Source organism: Aquarana catesbeiana, linkage group LG06 (assembly GCF_042186555.1).
Source record: "Aquarana catesbeiana isolate 2022-GZ linkage group LG06, ASM4218655v1, whole genome shotgun sequence".
NCBI classification, from domain to species: Eukaryota; Metazoa; Chordata; class Amphibia; order Anura; family Ranidae; genus Aquarana; species Aquarana catesbeiana.
Genome location: NC_133329.1, coordinates 7,655,765 through 7,676,269, shown reverse-complemented (window position 1 = coordinate 7,676,269; position 20,505 = coordinate 7,655,765). Strand labels below are relative to the sequence as shown.

The 20,505-nt window shown below is 40.8% G+C and overlaps 1 protein-coding gene across 1 annotated transcript; it reads right to left on the bottom strand.

The window, feature by feature from the left end:
- Positions 1-16,478: 16,478 nt before the first annotated feature.
- On the bottom strand, positions 16,479-17,411 carry LOC141147480 (olfactory receptor 5AR1-like). Its single transcript, XM_073634716.1, has one exon. It carries the CDS (start codon positions 17,409-17,411, stop codon positions 16,479-16,481), a length of 933 nt encoding a protein of 310 aa, XP_073490817.1.
- Between the last annotated feature and the right edge of the window lie 3,094 nt (positions 17,412-20,505).

The following is a 20,505-nucleotide window of genomic DNA, read 5'->3' as shown; positions in this document are numbered from 1 at the left end:
CAGGAAAGTCAGGTAAAGGTCCTCAATTAATAATCTCAGTAGCATGAAGGGACCTTAAGGTAGATCTAATCACTAAAATCTCATATCAGCTTCAACTTAATAATGGAATGTTACATGTTGTTTTTTATCATTTGCAACCTTCAATAAAGTATTTCTAAATTCAAACTATTTTTAATTTAGGATAGAGCCGGAAAGGGTAAAATCCCTTTTTTTTTCTTTTTTTGTTACCTGTGTCACAAGGGGGAAAAATCCCTTTAGCTTTCTGTCCTGTAGACACAACAGGAGGTCAGAGGCAGTGAGGAAAATCTCCTTTCGGAAAGGTGTCCCCTTTGAAGGATTTCCTCTCTGATCCTGTTCTTGGGACAGCTCAAAATGTTGAACTGCTCATCACTTTTAGAATCATGGACAATGGTCACCAGGACAAAATGGGAAGGTGAATCTCCCCAGATGGAACAAAGACAGCAATAAAAAACTGACAGAGGATCTAAACCCTCACTCTATCTTTACAATAACCCCTGGTGATCCATAAAGATCATTGGTCCTTGGTGATGGCTGTCTCCCATTTGTTGTCCTGCATCGTCACCCTCTCTCATTTTTCTCTGGTTAAAATTTTAAGAAGCCATCACACATTAGACATGTGCACAACAAAAAAATTTGTTTCATTTTTATTTCTTTCCATTTCCGTTAATTTGTAACAATTTGTAATTTTGTAAGACGTGAGTTTTCTTATCCGGACTCGTTCGTATTTTCATAACAGTTATATTTTCGTTGATACAAAATGATTCATAATTCAGTTTCTTTGATTCAAAATTCGTAATTTTGTTAGATAATAATTTTTGTTTATTCGGTACACTACTCATAATTTAGTAATTGTTACTTTTGTGAGATTGCCTTTTTCGTTGATTCGTACTTTGGTAGGAAATAAAGAATAATAATCCTATGCTTGCTTTTCTAATAAGTCCTGTACTTACTCCAGTCCACTCCCTCAGTCACCAGACCGGACTCTGTCTCCTCCTCAACTGAATCTAAAAAGATTCAGGAATGCAGTGTGACTCAGACACAAAAGGGATAATCTGATTGGCTAAAGATATTAAGTAAGATACATCACTCACTAATACACTGCCCATTCGAAAGAACGATTTGAGAACACAAAATTACGAACATACATATTAAGATACACTGACACTGTCCATTCAAAAGAATGATTCGAGAACACGAGCAAACAAAATTACAAACAGACAAAGAAACAAAATTACAAACACACAAATGAAAATATGAACATACGAAATAACGAACAGACAAAGGATTGAAGATATGAAATGAAAATCATTTGTTATAGATCCTTTTCTTTCTTTCACTGTTTTGGTGTTTTTTATTCCGTAAGTTTGTCCGTTTGTAAGTTTGTATTTTTGCATGTTCGTTATTTTGCTTATTCGTGAAAGGAATTCTGGTCCTGGACGACCATCCTTGGTTAATTCAGGCAGACCACTGTTATCCTCGGATCCGTGAGAGACCACATGAGACACTGGAAACAAGCTGGAGTGTGTTCATAAGATCTCTGACTTTTATTGAACACAACGGTACTATATATACCAGTAAAAATACATGTCGAAGGGTTTTTACAAACTTACACTCAGTACTTTCTTATCAAGAGTTAGGCTGCTTGACTAGATAACAAGAAATAGCTAATGACTTTGCCGACACAAATTCAGCTTAACCACAATATCTCAGAGGGTGTGGTTCTATGCAAACTTTTAAGCTGATTATGGTAACTCACACACATAGGAAAAGTTTACTTCTACTTTATGTGAATGAAAGAGAATCTAAGATGGAGTCAGTTGTTTATACATTCTATTACAATTCGTAATTTCCTAATTTTCACATTTTGGTTCTTTCAGCTATTCAGATGTTTGAATTGATCCGAATGTACGAATACTAACAAATTTGTACAAAAATCTATTCGTTACGAACCAAATTGCACATGTCTATCACACATTACGCAGGCATGATCCACCATTATCACCATCAAGAGAACATGTCTAGAGCAATGATGTGCAGCTGACATTGGAGTGAGGGCATGCAGACAAGAAGGAGACAAAAGAGGATGCAGGAGATCAGCTGCACTAGAATTGAAAATAAATAAACTGAAAAAAGTGGCAAAAAAAATTTTGAGGGTAAATGGGGAACTGTACACAGTGCAGAGAGAAATATAAATCTCATCCAGTTACAGTTTAAATCTACATTAAAATGTGCCAAAGACACAGCAAAACCCAGACCTGGAACAAGCATGCTCTAAATGAGTATGAGAGGAGTGTCAGAAATACTTATTATAGGTCATGTTATGGGTCAGCAAACTTATTATAGGTCATGTTATGGGTCTTTGAATCATATTCAAAGCATCAGCATAATGGTCAGGGGACCAACATTCCTAAAGAGGGAGCACAACAATGGCAGCCTCCAATATTCTCCCATGACAGGTCCCCTTTAATTTTATTTAATGTCTGAAACAGTATTTATCAATGTTTGTAATTTGATGAGTCAGGACCAAAGTGTTATTTGTAATTATCAATGTAAATAAGGAGCCTCCCTCTACAAAACTGTACAAATATGAAGAAATGTTCAAAGAATTAAATATGAAGATAATAAATATATAAATGAACGATGAATCGGGGAGTGACAGCACATCTTTAAAAGTGTCAATACTTACCACAGCTATGAAGATCATTAATATGTAAATTAATAGTGAATAAAGATGTGACATGATTTATTTAAACGTATCAATACTTATCTGTTTCTTAATATAATCAATAAAACATCAAACTCAGGAAACAACCAGATCAGTTATAAAAATGACCTTAAATAAAAACATTTCATAAATGATTAATCAATCAAAGAAACACATGAGCATACAATGTGTACAGAGTGACATCAGCATCATATGTATTATAAAATGTGTGTCAAATATGTTGGAACACATCTTATGTAATTTACTTACCGATATGTACATTGTGATCTCAACAGTCAATGTGATCTGTGTCATGTATTATAAAAGAGTTTAGCTGTAAGAAAAAAACATCCTGTATTTATTTAGTTTTTTTTATTCAGTTGTATAAGAATTCATCTCTGATGCAAATAAAATATAAAACAAAGATGACAAGAATTGGGATGAGCTAAAGTTTTACAAATATAACAATGGCTGAAATGTCCCGTACCTATAATACAAATAATAAAGGAGATAAATACCTGTGAATGGCCAGACTGGTAAAATTAAGAATTTTCCTTGTTTTAGCTCCTAACCCAGATTTTGTCAGTGATCCCCCCCCCTGGCAGAGGTAAATTCTGATAGAAGGGGGGGAGGGGAGCCCCCTCTGGAAGGGTCAGCTCAGTGCTAGAAGTCCAATTTTGCTGAAGAAAATTAATTGAAAAGAAAGGAAAATCAATGTGCCATTTCTGATCACAATACAATTTAATTCTACACACGTTCATATATTTATATAATACAGAAATTTCCCCTGACATCCCCGGAGCACACAGGGGTGTAGATTGGTTCTGTGTTCATCTGAGATTCAGCTAAAACATTCCTCCAATAAATTTCTAGAGAAAATAAATCATCAGCTGAGTTCATGTATCCTTCAGAGAGACACAAAGTCTCTGATCAAGTAACCTTAAGAAAAAGAAAACTTTTCAAGTTTAAAATGGAAAGTTCTAAATTGAGAATCAAAAGTGATAAAAAGAGAAACAACTGACCAAAAAACCACAGAAAAGTGAAAATAATAAAAGAAGAGAGAGATCTGAAAAGTAAAATAAAAAAAAGAATCCAAATAAATAAGTAAATAATATATATATATATATATATATATATATATATATATATATATATAAAAGTGCAAATTTTAAAGGCTTATATGCAAGTTATTGTCATAAAAAGTGTTTGGGGACCTGGGTCCTGCCCCAGGGGACATGGATCAATGCAAAAAAAAGTTTTAAAAAACGGCCGTTTTTTCGGGAGTAGTGATTTTAATAATGCTTAAAGTGAAACAATAAAAGTGTAATATCCCTTTAAATTTCATACCAGGGGGGTGTTTATAGTATGCCTCTAAAGGGGCGCATGTTTCACGTGTTTAGAACAGTCTGACAGCAAAATGACATTTCAAAGGAAAAAAAGTCATTTAAAACTACTTGCGGCTATTAATGAATTGCCGGTCCGACAATACACATAAAAGTTCAGTGATAAAAACGGCGTGGGAATTCCCCACAGGGGAACCCCGAACCAAAATTTAAAAAAAATGATGTGGGGGTCCCCCTGAATTCCATACCAGGCCCTTCAGGTCTGGTATGGATATTAAGGGGAACCCCGGCCAAAATTTTTAAAAAAAAATTACGTGGGGGTCCCCCTAAATTCCATACCAGGCCCTTCAGGTCTGGTATGGATATTAAGGGGAACCCTAGCCAAGTTTAAAAAAAAAAATGATGTGGGTGTCCCCCTATATTCCATACCAGGCCCTTCAGGTCTGGTATGGATATTAAGGGGAACCCCACACCAAAATTAAAAAAAACGGCGTGGGGTCCCCCCAAAAATCCATACCAGACCCTTATCCAAGCGTGCAACCTGGCAGGCCGCAGGAAAAGAGGGGGGGATGAGAGAGCGCCCCCCTCTTGAACCGTACCAGGCCACATGCCCTCAACATTGGGAGGGTGCTTTGGGGTAGCCCCCAAAACACCTTGTCCCCATGTTGATGAGGACAAGGGCCTCATCGCCACAACCCTGGCCGGTGGTTGTGGGGGTCTGCGGGTGGGGGGCTTATTGGAATCTGGAAGCCCCCTTTAACAAGGGGACCCCTAGATCACGGCCCTCCCCCCTGTGTGAAATGGTAAGGGGGCACAGAAGTACCCCTACCATTTCACTAAAAAACTGTCAAAAATGTTAAAAATGACAAGAGACAGTTTTTGACAATTCCTTTATTTAAATGCGTCTTCTTTCTTCTATCTTCTATATTCCTTCATCTTCTTCTTCTTCTGGTTCTTCTGGTTCTTCCTCCGGTGTTCTCATCCAGCATCTCCTCCGCGGCGTCTTCTTCCCTTCTTCTCCTCGGGCCGCTCCGCATCCATGGCATGGAGGGAGGCTCCCACTCTTCTCTTCATCTTCTTCTCTTCATCTTCTTCTCTTCATCTTCTTCTCTTCATCTTCTTTTCGGGCCGCTCCGCATCCATGATGGCATGGAGGGAGGCTCCCGCTGTGTGACACTTCTCCTCTTCTGGCAGTTCTTAAATAGTGGTGGCGGGGCCACCCGGTGACCCCACTCCCCTCTGATGCACAGTGACTTGATGGGACTTCCCTGTGGCGTCATGTCCCCGTGCGTCAGAGGGGGGCGGGGTCACCAGGTGCCCCCCGTTATTTAAGAGCCATCGGAAGAGGAGAAGCGTCACACAGTGGGAGCCTCCCTCCATGCCAGGAGAAGAAGATGAAGAGAAGAAGATGAAGAGAAGAGCGGGAGCCTCCCTCCATGCCATGGATGTGGAGCGACCCGAGGAGAGGAAGGGAAGAAGACACCGCAGAGAAGATGCTGGACGAGAACACCGGAGGAAGAACCAGAAGAAGAAGAAGATGAAGGAAGATAGAAGATAGAAGAAAGTAGAAGCATTTAAATAAAGGAATTGTCAAAAACTGTCTCTTGTCATTTTTAACATTTTTGACAGTTTTTTAGTGAAATGGTAGGGGTACTTTTGTACCCCCTTACCATTTCACACTGGGGGGAGGGCTGGGATCTGGGGGTCCCCTTGTTAAAGGGGGCTTCCAGATTCTGTTAAGCCCCCCGCCCGCAGACCCCCACAACCACCTGCCAGGGTTGTGGGGATGAGGCCCTTGTCCTCATCAACATGGGGACAAGGTGTTTCGGGGGGCTACCCCAAAGCACCCTCCCAATGTTGAGGGCATGTGGCCTGGTATGGTTCAGGAGGGGGGGCGCTCTCTCGCCCCCCCTCTTTTCCCACGGCCTGCCAGGTTGCGTGCTCGGATAAGGGTCTGGTATGGATTTTTGGGGGGACCCCACGCCATTTTTTAAAAAAATTTTGGCGCGGGGTTCCTCTTAATATCCATACCAAACCTGAAGAGCCTGGTATGGAATTTAGGGGGACCCCCACGTCATTTTTTTTTAAAATTTTGTCTGGGGTTCCCCTTAATATCCATACCAGACCTGAAGGGCCTGGTATGGAATTTAAGGGGACCCCCAAGTCATTTTTTTTTTAATTTTGGTTCGGGGTTCCCCTGTGGGGAATTCCCATGCCGTTTTTATTAATGAACTTCTATGTGTATTGTCGGACCTGCAATTCATTAATAGCCGCAAGTAGTTTTAAATGACTTTTTTCCTTTGAAATGTCATTTTGCTGTCAGACTGTTCTAAACACGGGAAACATGCGCCCCTTTACAGGCATACTATAGACACCCCCCAGGTACGAAATTTAAAGGGTTATTACACTTTTATTGTTTCACTTTAAGCATTTATAAAATCACTGCTCCCGAAAAAATGGCCGTTTTTAAAACTTTTTTTTGCATTGATACATGTCCCCTGGGGCAGGACCCAGGTCACCAAACACTTTTTATGACAATACCATGCATATAAGCCTTTAAAATTAGCACTTTTGATTTCTCCCATAGACTTTTAAAGGGTGTTCCATGGCATTCGAATTTGCCGCGAACACCCCAAATTTTTCGCTGTTTGGTGAACTTGCGAACAGCCCATGTTTCTAGTCGAACATGAGTTTGACTCAAACTCGAAGCTCATCCCTACCCACCACCCTCCTGGTTAAATGATAACAGTTATCGCAGTTTTACAGTTGATGTTTTATATGACCAACTTTGGGCTCCCCTGCATCCACCTGACCGGTCCCTTAGGATCTAGGTTGGGAGGATCCTTGGGAACCCATACCGACCTAGGCCTGACAGCCTCCCAAGGTCGTGAGACAACACTTGTTCACATTTCTCAGTGTTTACTGTGTACTAACTATCTTTTTGTCTTTCCACTTTTCTCTCTCACCTCTTATTCTTCATCATCTTATGATCCACCGCGAAGCTCACGGAATTTACGTGGCTCTCCTCCCGAGGTATGCCCGCTCCTGGTCCCCGGCTCTCAGAACCTCTTCTCCACATCAGGTAAGGCACCTTCCCTCTCCCCCCACTTGACGCCATGGCTAAGATCCTATCTCTAAACGTCCATGGCCTAAATTCCAACAGAAAGAAGCATCTAGCGCTGAGGGAGTTTAGACAGTCTGGAGCAGACATTATTTTGTCCAAAAGACACACTTTGATAAAGGGGGTTCCTTTGCATTCGCCTCTAAACAATTTCCCCAAATATACCACTCCTCAGGCCCCCATAAAACAGGCAGGGGTTGCCATACTCATTAAACATGGGTCCCCCTTTACTTGATCGGAACACTATAGCGATCCCCACGGATAATTTGTCATCCTTAAGGGCCAGTGGCAAATGCAGGCAATCACTCTCTGTGCCCTATATGCCCCACATGTCAAACAATATAGATTCCTATCTAAAATGTTTACTCGCCTCTTTAAATCTGAACACAGGTTTCTGGTGGTGGGGGCAACTTTAACCCACTCAGCAACTGCGGACCGCCACGTGGTGAGCCCCCGGGCATCATCAGCTCGATCCCTCAGGGACTCAAACCCCCTTCACCAACTCTCTAGACGATGTGCTCTCTTCGATGCCTGGAGGGCTCTCCACCCAGGCGACCGGCAGTACACGATTTACTCAGCCCCCCACCAAACATACTCCCATATCGATTACTTCTTTGTCAACAATCCCACGCTTAGAATTACACGGGAGGCACAGATTCTTCCAATCTCATGGTCCGACCATGCACCTATCTTACTTACACTGGATCTGGGCTCCCCCAACTGTAGACCCTACAATTGGAAATTAAATACATTTCTCCTCCAGCACCCCCCAATGAAAATGGAGTTAACCTCCACCTTAAAATTGTATTTTGCTGAAAATAATACCTCTGACATACTGTATCCCTTCCTACACTCTGGGAAGCCCATAAGGCAGTCCTCCGAGGCAGATGTATGGCACTATCCTCTGCCATGAAAAAAGATGCCTGACCACAAAACTCCAAACTGAGAAGGAGCTTAGAGCTTTAGAATGCCAACTGCAGTGGTCCCCTACCCTATCCCTTCTTAAGAAAATTACAAACCTACGAGCGACCCTTGAATGAATGAATGAATGACCCTGAGCGATTTGGCTATGGGCTGGGTAGAAAAAGTCCTCCTCAGGCTATGATAAGTATACTACGATAAAGACAATAAGGCCCACTCCTTACTGGCGAGAAAACTATGAGACAATTCCCACATGACTACGCCCCACCAGATTAGGAATAAGCTAGGCTCCCTACTATCCCACCCCAATGACATTGCCCATACCTTTGCAGAATACTACAAGGACCTTTACAACAATCCTAACATTCCCAGTAACCCTCTCCCCCCGACCTCTCCCAGCGCATGCAACAATACCTCGAACGGAGCAGAGTCCCCCAGCTCCAAGCCTCTGATCTGACAACCGTAAACACACCGATCACCGAGGAAGAAATAGAACAGACTATTAAATCTCTTCCATCCCACAAGTCCCCAGGCCCGCATGGACTGCCTTATGAATACTATAAATCCTTCCTCCCCCTCCTACTACCCCATATGTGCAAACTCTTTAATGCTTTCTTTCAGGACTCCCCCATCCCACCAGATATGCAATGATCATTCATCACCCTGATCCCCAAACCAGATAAAGACCCTACCCTATGCGCCAACTACAGACCCATTGCTCTGCTGAACTTGAACCTAAAAATTTTTACAAAACTGCTTCCAATCTGCCGGAATATGGTTCTCCCATCCCTTATCCATAAAGACCAGGTGGGCTTTGTCCCCCTCAGACAGGCGGGCAATAACACTAGGAAGGTGATAGATTTGGTGGACGTGGCGAACAGGGAGAATTTGGCTTCCTTGCTACTTAGCCTGGCTGCCAAAAAGGCCTTTAACTGCCTTGGGTGGCCCTTCCTGTTCGCTACGCTACAATATGCTGGGTTTTGGGGACCTTTCCAGCAGGCAATCCAGCACCTTTATTCCAATCCCTCCTCCCAGGTCAGGACTCCCTTTGCTTTCTCCCCCCACCTTCTCCGTAACTAATGGTACCCGGCAGGGGTGCCCACTGTCACCCCTGCTATTTGCGTTATGTGAAAAGCAGAGAAGCTGCGCTAAAAAAATAATATAAAACCTGAAAGAGTGATTAATTTTCAGTATAAACTATGAAAACAAATGAAAAAATATATGATTGGTCCAGAAAACACATAAATAATTCTATGATAAGCTAATTAAAGTTCAAAATAGTAGATGTTCCAATGCTTCAAATATTAACACTCAGTGACTTGACATAACGAAGTGCATCCCCAACTAATGAATGGCATGCTTACCAGAACTTAAGCCAATTAAACAGGTGGCTTAACCCAGCCCAGGCCTTGATAGAGAATAATCACAGTATGATGAATTGATAGTAGGCTTGAACCATGGGTTAACGTTGATTCTGCGTTATGAAATCATCCCGAAAAAAAAATATTATATAACATAGCGTAATACTGACACAAAAAAATATATAAAAGTTTAAATAAAGTAGCACTCACAATGTGAAAAAAAATGGGGAAGTGCATAAAAGACACCCAGGCCAGGACGGAGTGTTAGACAGCGGTAGCTGCCGGTGTTGGGACGGACGCCATATCCTCACTGCTTTACCTATTTACATGTTTGTTTTAGAGTGGTGCACTGACGCACCCTTAGAATGTGAGTACCCCATTTGGGGGAGTGTTTTATCTGATTTTGGAATAAACAATTTAAAACGTTATTACACTATATGGTTCTTTCTTCTTATCCACTGACTGTTCCCGTGCTGGAGCCTGTGATCCGCACAGAACCCGGGGTGGCTCAAAAGCATTCCCTGACTTTGTTTAGCAACTTACTCTTAGTCACATACTCTTAGGTGAGCGCATTACCTTGGGGGGTCACCTGTATTGCACCATTGCATGACCTGTGGCACGTGGAGATAGAAGCACGTTTGAATATACCACCATTGAAGATCACACATAAGCACTTTAATATCTATGTGCAGGACATTTATTTACATGCTCAGTATATATTTATGTAGTTCAATAAGGACTATTGTGTATATGAATTGTGTGGCACCAAGCATTTTGCAGTTTGTTTGGCACATGGCACTTTTTGGTATCCGTTTGCACCTATGATGTATATCTAAAGAAAATGTGGTTTCATCGGATTGATAATATATGTGTAACTTGTATTATTTGCTTATGCACATAATATTTATTAGCTTTTTTCGATTATGTTTATTTAATTTATTTCACAATATTTAGTGTGGCATACACTTCTACACACATTTTATGCACAATTCTTTTGTGTCACAATAGGGGCACATCTAGCACACTTTAGCGCATCATTACTTTTTATTTATTTGCTATCTACACTCAATACGAGACATGTTTCATGCATGCGGCTGAGTAGTGTTTTTACGTAGCACTGAGTTCAGTGTGGCTGGTAGGATTTTTTTTTCTTTTATGCTATATACCATAGTAAATCAAGATAGAGGAATGGTGGGGATTTTTGCGGTGCCAAAAAAATCAAAAAAAGATAATTGTTTAAAAAGATATATAGCTAATATTTTATTATATACCAGGATATGTGAAAAATGCTATATGCTATACTCCGCTGTGATTCTGGACTGTGTACTCTACTGTGAGTCTGGGCTGTATACTCTGCTGTGAGTCTGGGCTGTATACTCTGCTGTGAATCTGGGCTGTATACTCTGCTGTGATTCTGGACTGTATACTCTGCTGTAAGTCTGGGCTGTATACTCTGTCCTGTGATTCTAGGGCTGTATACTCTGTCCTGTGATGCTGAGCTGTATACTCTGCTGTGAGTCTGGGCTGTATACTCTGCTGTAAGTCTGGGCTGTATACTCTGCTGTGAGTCTGGGCTGTATACTCTGCTGTGAGTCTGGGCTGTATACTCTGTCCTGTGATTCTAGGGCTGTATACTCTGTCCTGTGATGCTGAGCTGTATACTCCTGACACTATGGGTGGAAGCAAGTGGAATACAGGGAACGGAGTGAGGAGTGGGTGGATGCTTTAATGGAGTGAGACGGGTCAAAAAGGAGGGGCAGGTCTGGCACCCCCCATCCTAAAACTTCACCAGCCGCCATTGAGACAGACCAGTCCAAAAATACTTGGTATAGTGACTGACCACCATCTATATTTCTTTAAACTCTGACCTCGGGATATACGGTATATATACAGTATATAATTTTTGGCTTAATACTTCAAAGTATACAGTACATCTAATAAAAATGTATCCATCCCATTGGCTAATCCATGGTCAGATGAAAATGGTTGCTTGGCATATTGGATAACTGTGATATCTGACAATTCTCTCATTACATATCACAAACAAGACACCTTATTGCAGCTCCAATGTATATTTGTGGCAGATATGAACATTGTCTATAAGAATTCCCCCACTCCGTGAATTGTAGCTTGTATAAGATGATAAGATTGCACAGGTAATATCAGTTATGCAACCAGAACCCTTCCAAAGTTGAAAATGGTGGTGTTACCCCAAACCGTGTCCTATGTTTTATTGATGACATTAGCAAACAGCTTATGTGGATATAGATGAAGAATGTGTTGTCTGCAATTTATATAAGTAAAGGCTATAGAACACCCAGAAGCTGCCTTTTCAATGAAGATTGGATGTGGATATTTATACCATGCAGATTTAATTTGATATATGAAAATAAGTACTTTCTATAATAGATATAGCGATAGGTGACACAGTATTACTATGTGATGTCATTCATAGTTACAATAGTCTCAAATATACATGCCAAATATCACCATACTCAGTAAAACCCTCATGCCATTATTTTACCATCCCATGAACGAAGTGAAATAAATCCATGAAGGAAGTCCACTATCCAAATAGGCCAGAAGTTTGAAGAGTAGCTGTTGGCTCCATGTGGCTTCAGGATAGGGATGAGCCGAACACCCCCCGGTTTGGTTTGCACCAGAACCTGCGAACGGACCGAAAATTTGCGCAAACTTTAGAACCCCATTGAAGTCTATGGGACTCGAACGTTCGAAATCAAAAGTGCTCATTTTAAAGGCTAATATGCATGGTATTGTCCTAAAAAGGGTTTGGGGACCCGGGTCCTGCCCCAGGGGACATGTATCAATGCAAAAAAAGTTTTAAAAATGGACGTTTTTTCGGGAGCAGTGATTTTAATGATGCTTAAAGTGAAAAAAAAACTGCTTGCGGCTTTAATTTAATGTCGGGTCCCGGCATTATGGATGAAAATCAGTGAGACAAACGGCATGGGTACCCCCCCAGTCCATTACCAGGCCCTTTGGGTCTTGTATGGATATTAAGGGGAACCCCATACCCAAATTAAAAAAAGGAAAGGCGTGGGCCCCCAGGCTCTATATACTCTGAACAGCAGTATACAGGCGGTGCAAACAAGACAGGGAGAAGAGAACAAGAAGACCTGGACAGCCGCACACCGGAATAGATAAATCTGTCTTTTTATTCAAAATACAGGATCATGGGGTACACAAAACATGACTGTGGGGTGGTACAAAAATAGCTGACGCGTTTTGCACTTACACCAAGTGCTTACTCATAGCTTGAGTAATGAGTAAGCACTTGGTGTAAGTGCAAAACGCATCAGGTATTTTTGTTCCACCCCACAGTCGTGTTTTGTGTACCCCATGATCCTGTATTTTGCATAAAAAGACGGATTTATCCATTCTGGTGTGCGGCTGTCCAGGTCTTGTTCTCTTCTACTTGCATCAGCATTTAACCAGCACCTGGGGCTCTCCTCTTCCTGGAAAAATTAAGACACAAGCATTCTGGTTTAAGCCCCTCTTTGAGCAGAGGATCCCACATCATCTCACAAACAAGACAGGGACTTTAGGTTTGTTGTTAAGTAGAATCTATTTGTAATTTTGAACTTGTACATTTTTAAAGTGTAGCTCCAGCCAAAGAGCTAAATTACATAAAGTAAAAAATATTTCCATATCATTAATATATTTACTACCCAACATACAACCAAGACACCACTTGGTGCGATACATATACAGAGTGGCGCATCCAAAAATGGATGGGGAACAATTCCCATACAGATGTTCCAATTGTGGATGTGAATAAGCAGATTATGGGTCCGGTTGTAAGTCCGGGTATATGTATTCTTAATAGCTCGACATGTTGCGCGTATAAAAAAACGCTTCTTCAGGAGCTTGGAAAATTTCTGTTGAATATACAAAAGAAAAATACACCGATAAATATATTATATAACAGTATATAAGCACAAATCATAATTAAAAATAAGTACAAAAAACACTTTAATAATAGGTACAGAATTTGCTCCAACCAGGCTAAATGGCCACATACAATCCACATAAAGGAAACTGATCACTTGGGGGCAGAACAGCAAAGCCAGGTAGCTGGAGGACCTAATATGTCGTAGTAGGGGGGTTTAGATGCATATTGGTAGATATAGCCTAATGTGAGGTAGACCGTGAACCTCCCAAGGTGACAAAAGGGTACCAAATTATCCCAAGGAAAGATTCCAAAAACATTAATTGTATTAGCAAAAACTAATTATGGCTACACAAAAAGTGTGTTGAATTGGAAATAGTAACAACCCCCCTACTACGACATATTAGGTCCCCCAGCTACCCCCAGCTAACACATTTGCAAAATAGTATATACATAGAATACTAAAACAAATTAAATACACCACACTTAACACAAGCATAAACAGATATAACAGATATATGGAGAGTGGTATCTAAGATGGTTCCTCAACTGGTTTTGTGGTTAAGACCACTTCTTCAGGAGGGATAGGTCTAGAATAATAAACTTAAATTAGACAAAAATGAACAAAAACAGCAAAAAGAAGTAATAAACACAGTACAAAAATAGTAGCAAAATAGAAGACTGGCTCACCAACTCAAACGGATTGAATGGGATAGTAGGACCCTACACAAATCCCCCCACGGTGGACATGGGGGATTATAGACAATTTCTGGTTAAATAAATAGTACATGTAAGGAAAATACAAATTATAAAGTTAAAAAATTGGGAGGGTGCTCACCCAGGTGGAATAAATGGATGTCAAGGCAGGGAAAGTGATGTGATAGGGAAAAGGGGGAAGGGAACATGGGAGGGAAAGGTGACGATGGGACGGAGAGGGGGGTTTAATGGGAAGGGAGGCAGGAAGGGGAACAGGGGAAGGGAAGGGAAGGACGTTTCATGCTGGGCTGCCTCATTTGATCTCCCTCCATCTCAAGGTTGGTTGCCTAATGGCTGTGGACACTTTCACCTCTTGTCATCCCTATACTTTTCTCCATCCCTTTACCTTGTATGTCAGCCTGGGTTGGTTACTCTACTGGGATGAGCCCTTATCATCCCATACACTCTCTCCTTGTTTTCTCTATGTGCAATTGATCTCTTTCCCTTCTATGCTGTTTCTTTTTTCGGTGTTCACTTATTCTGGTTAGCTTTTGGGGTCCATTCCTTCTCTTTTATTTCCCTGCCACTTGCTCCACATTCTTCCTTTCTGCCCTTTTGTTCTACGCACCCCTGTTGTCCGCTGACCTTCAGAGGCTTGACCTCATATCCTTTTTTATATTACAGATCTGGTGGTTACCTGGGAGTCCCACTCATGGTACATGGGTTTGCTTTTTTGCATCCCTAAATCTGATTGTCCATTTGTCATTTCCTGGGAACAATCTCAATGACTTACCAATACTAGACTTGATAATTGAGATAGGCAGCCCATGCAGTATTATTGACTAGCCAACTAGTTGGTGAGTGCCCACTGGCTTACTCATTTAACCTAATGTTGTACGTCTTCACTACCTGATGTCTAGGATTATTGGGATATTCTTTCACTTCCTCCCCTTCATTTCCCTCTTCCCCTTCCACCCGTCCCCCTCCCCTTCCCTTTCCCTCACCTCTCCCCCCTTTTCTCCCTCCCACCCTCCCTACCCGTTTTTCCCTTCTCCTTACCCCTTGGCCTGTCCTCCCCCCCCCCATTCCCTCTTCCCACCCCTCCTCCTTTCCCTCCTTCCCTCCCCTCCCCCCTTTTTCTTTTTCCTTTCTTTCCTCCCCCTCTCTCCCCCTCCTCTCTTTTTCTCTTTTCTTCCCCGCCCCCCCCTTTCCTTCCCCCTCTTCCCCCTTTCTCTCCTTCTTTCTACTATTTTTGTACTAAGTTTATTACTTCTTTTTGCTGTTTTTGTTCATTTTTGTCTAAATTAAGTTTTTTATTTATTCTAGACCTATCCCTCCTGAAGAAGCGGTCTTAACTGCGAAAACGGTTGAGGAACCATCTTAGATACCCCTCTCCACAAGAAATCTTAAGGTTATATCCGTTTATACTTGTGTGCTATGTATGTACTATTTTGCAAATGTGTTCTGTATTTATTAAAGTTTATACATTTTTTATATAATTTCCCTGAATTGCTTGCTAACGGGTGCCGAGATAGTCCCAACTCCGAACTCACAGGTGTGCACGTGTGGTTAGGCAAGTGGCAGCAACTGCCTCCACACCTCCACTCCTAAAATTTTTAGTTATATCAAAAAAAAAAAAATCATCTTTTACTTTTTATAGATAATTTACTTGTGTGCCTCCAAAGTCCACGTTTTAGTTGTTTAGGTTTCACATAAGAAGGGACACCAACCAGCCTCCTTGAGGTTACAAAATACAAGATAATAATATTATTGTGGTAACTTGACACACAAAAAAAAAAAAATTATGGGGTTCACTAGAAAATAATTTAGCAATAAAAAAAAAAAAAAAAGAAAGAGATCTTAATGAAAAAAAATGATAAAAAAGATGACTATAAAAAATAATTCTCAACATTATTCTGGAGATCTGGCTTTAAAATAATAAAAGATTATTCATGAGATCACGAGAAATAATAAAGAAATGAGTTTGTGAGAACTCTGTGTGAATATCAGCAGCAAAACAACTTCATTCTTCTAGCATTATAAAGAACAAAAGAATGCGCTGCATTAAAAGATCCCAGGATTTGCAGCATGAGGAATGTGCTATCTCCATTACGAACGCTAGTTTTAACAGACCGAACGCTTCTGTCTCATACTTGCTTCTGAGCATGTGTCATTTTTGGTACCTCGGAACAGCATACAGGCGAGCAGTTTTACTGATAGTAATTCGTTTCATCAGAAAAATTTAGAACATGTTCACTATCTAAGTACGTCAGAATTTTCGAAAAAAGTCCGATGGGGCATACACATGGTTGGAAAATACGATGAAAAGCTCCCATCTGACTTTTTCTGATGGACATTCCACTCGTGTGTACGCGGCATACGTTTCTATGTTTCTCTATCTCTATTTTGGCAGTGAGTTCTTCCTGAAAACCCTTTGAAATGCTGTTTTGAAATCCTGGTTCCTCAGACTGTAAATGAGAGGATTGAGGAGAGGAAGGATCACTGTGTAAAAGACGGACACAACTTTGTCACCAGAAAAATGATGGCGAGTACTTGGTCCAAAATAGTTTAACATAATGGAGCCATAATACATAAACACCACTGTCAGGTGAGAGATACAAGTAGAGAAAACTTTACTTCTATTTCCCTTAGATTGTATATTAAGAACAGTTTTGATTATATAGACATAGGGCAGAAAGGTGAGTATTACAGACCCAGCTGAAAGGAAGCCACCCAAGAGAAAAACAAGCAGAATATTGATGTAGGTGTCACTGCAGGAGATCCGAAACAAAAGGGGAAGGTCACAGAAGAAGCTTTCTATAATATCTGATCCACAAAATGTTAATTTGAGGGCATTAAGTGTGTGAACTAAAGAATGGGTAAAGCTGAGACACCACACAATGGACACCAACTGTACACACTGTTTCCAACTCATGATCTGTGTGTAATATAATGGCTGACAGATGGCGGTATATCGATCATAGGACATGACAGCCAACAGAAAAACTTCACAACTGGCAAAATAAAGAAAGAAGAAGACTTGGGTTATACAAGCCTGTATGGAAATTGTCTTTTTCTTGGTGTGAAGATCAAATAACATTCGTGGGACAGTTAATGAGGTATAAAAAAGGTCCAAACCAGCCAGGTTCCCAAGGAAGAAATACATAGGAACATGGAGGTGAGAGTCAGTGACTATGACGACAACAATAAGAAAATTCCAGATTAATGTCAGAAGGTAGATGAGAAGGAAGAAGAGAAAAAAAGGAAGCTGGAGAAGAGGAAGGTCAGACAATCCAGCAAAGAGGAATTCCTTCAAAATTGTCTGATTTCCCATTCCAATATATTTACCAATATTTTACTTATTTATTTTAAGTAGGAAAAAAGTTCATCTTATATATGTTTCAGCTGTTGATTATCAAAAACACTACAGAAATACAACTTTAATTTTTTTTTATTTTCTTCTTGTTTAAGAAAAACCTGCAGATACAATACAATTCGCTTTATTCTGTGAGTTAAAGGAAGACTTGATTTGTGGCAATCTAAAATAATGAAGAGAGAAATTCTATCAGCAAAAGTTGAGAAGTTGACCAAAATTATGCACAGAAAACATGAACCGGTTCCTTGATACTATCAGTGATATTAATTGTTATAATTCTTCACTGAAATTCTCAGATATTGGCAGAGTGTAATATTTATTGTCAATTATTCAGGAGATGGAGAAAAGTCACTTATTCCTGTCGTATCCAACAAAAAAAATTTGACTTAGGCTTTACCTGAAAAAATGATGATTGTAATTTGTGCTATAGTCTGTATGAGAAGAATGAAATGCAATCATTTCTATAGATGATAAACATTCAGTCTGGTATATTGGTGTATTTTCTCCTTTGCCATAAAGTGAGACCTCACTACAGGAAAGTCAGGTAAAGGTCCTCAATTATCAATCTCAGTAGCATGAAGGGACCTTAAGGTAGATCTAATCACTAAAATCTCAGCTTCAACTTAATAATGTCATGTTAAATGTTGTTTTTTATCATTTGTGACCTTGAATAAAATCTAAATTTACACTATTTTTAATTTAGGATAGAGATGGAAAGGGTAAAATCCCCATATTTTTTATTTTTTTTGCCATCTGTGTCACACGGGGGAAAAAATCCCTTTAGCTTTCTGTCCTGTAGACACAACAGGAGGTCAGAGGCAGTGAGGAAAATCTCCTTTCAGAAAGGTGTCCCCTTTGGAAGATTTCCTCTCTGATCCCGTTCTTGGGACAGCTCAAAATGTTGAATTGCTCATGACTTTCAGACTCGCGGACAATGGTTACCAGGACAAAATGTGAAGGTGAATCTCCCCAGCTGGAACAAAGACAGCAATAAAAAACTGACAGAGGAACTAAACCCTCACTCTATCTTTACAATAACCCCTGGTGATCCATAAAGATCATTGGTCCCACACTGCTCAATAAAAAGGATGTATTCACTAAAACTTCCATTATATTAGCATGGGAAAAAGAGTTAAATACCAGATATACCCCTGAACAATAACAAAAGACACTCAGCGTCACATGTGCGGTGACTAAAAGTGTAAACCTATAGGAACTGACCCAAAAAATCTTACTTAGGTGGTACTTAACTACTTACAGAATTGCACAATTCTCCCAAAACACCCTGCTACCTGTTGGAGGAATTGCAGAGAAATAGTCACATTATACATTACACTTTGGTCTTGTCCGGCCATAACCAATTTCTGGACAAAAGTATCTAAACTACTTATACAAATCCTAACAATTAAAATACCATTGACGCCAGATCTAGCACTATTATCATTAACCATTGAATCAATATCAGTAGAACTCAGAACAACAGTCACCCATATTCTGCTAAGTGCAAGACATGGACTAGTACGACATGGAGGGACCAGAAAGCCCCTTCTATCCAAGAAGTGATAATAACAACCCACATGCACGCTGCATATGAGATGCTGTTTGTTCCCATGCAAGATAAGCACAAAGAGGCTGGCCTTCAATGAAAAAATTGGTCAGAATGGTATACAAATTTCTCCAGAAATTAATCCTACCCCAATACCAAATAGGAAACATGTTCTACTTATAATGACTGTGGTCAATAGTTATAAATAGTTATGTTTATGTTTGTTTGCACTATGCTCTCTAAATACAACCCAACTTTGGAAGTTACTTATTTCTCCCCTTTTATACATACCTCTAACCCTAATGCCCCATACCCACGGTCGGATTTTCCAATGGAAAATGTTCGGTGGGAGCTTTTTGTCAGAAATTCTGACCGTGTGTAAGCTCCATTGGACATTTTCCATCGGAATTTCCGGCACACAAAATTTGAGAGCTGGTTCTCAAATTTTCTGACAACAAAATCTGTTGTCGTAAATTCCGATCATGTGTACACAATTCCAACGCACAAAGTTCCACGCATGTTCGGAATCAAGCAGAAGAGCCGCACTGGCTATTGACCCCAGGGATCTGGTGTGTATCAGTGGGTTTGGAGTTGACTGCTGTGACAGGGCGCCCAGTTGACTCCTTCACTGGGGCCCTCTGAAGTTTTCCGCCAGCTGTAGTTTTTCTGCTTCAGGTTTTGTCGGACTTGGATATACTCGACGGTAGTGTCCTACTCCTCCACATTTAATGCAAATCTTTTTCTTTGCCGCGTTAACGGTCCGATTAGTGGTAGAGCCCGTCAGGGTCTTGAGGGTTGAGACTTCTTCCTCACGTGGCTTAACCAGTTTAGCAGTCACTAGGGCCATAATTTCTAACATCTCCTTCTGTATCTGGAGCAGTTTCTCCAGACCAGACTCACATGTTGGCAGATGTAGAGTAGGTGAAGGCCAAGAACAACTACAGCCGGCGGAAAACTTCAGAGGGCCCCAGTGAAGGAGTCAACTGTGTGCCCTGTCACAGCAGTCAACTCCAAACCCACTGATACACACCAGACCACTGGGGTCACAGCTAAGCTGAAACAGAGAAAGGAAAGTTCACGTAGACAAAGCATGAAGGTACAAGCCACCAAATGGAGCAAACATGCAAAAATACATGGATTCCCTCCTAAGCTTGTGGGACCTTCCCCAATTGTCCCCATTGAAGTAGAAGGGATTTATACTAAAGTTCTGCTGGATACTGGAGCTCAAGTGACCGTACTGTATAGTGACTTCTACAAGAAACATCTCAAACACCTGCCATTGCATAAATTGGAGGAATTGGAGATATGGGGCCTAGATACCCAGAAGTTTCTATATGATGGTTATCTCCCCATCAAGCTCACCTTTGACCCAAGTGTGGCGGTACAGGCCGAGACTTTCGACACGTTAGCTGTGGTGTGCCCTCGCCCCCCAGGGGCCGATAGAAATTCACTTATTATTGGGGCCAATACTGATTTGGTCTAAAGACTTTTGGCCCCACTAGTATA

What these genes read in the sequence shown, in the direction of transcription:
- LOC141147480 (XM_073634716.1), bottom strand. Translation starts at nt 17,411, where the DNA reads ATGGGAAATCAGACAATTTTGAAGGAATTCCTCTTTGCTGGATTGTCT.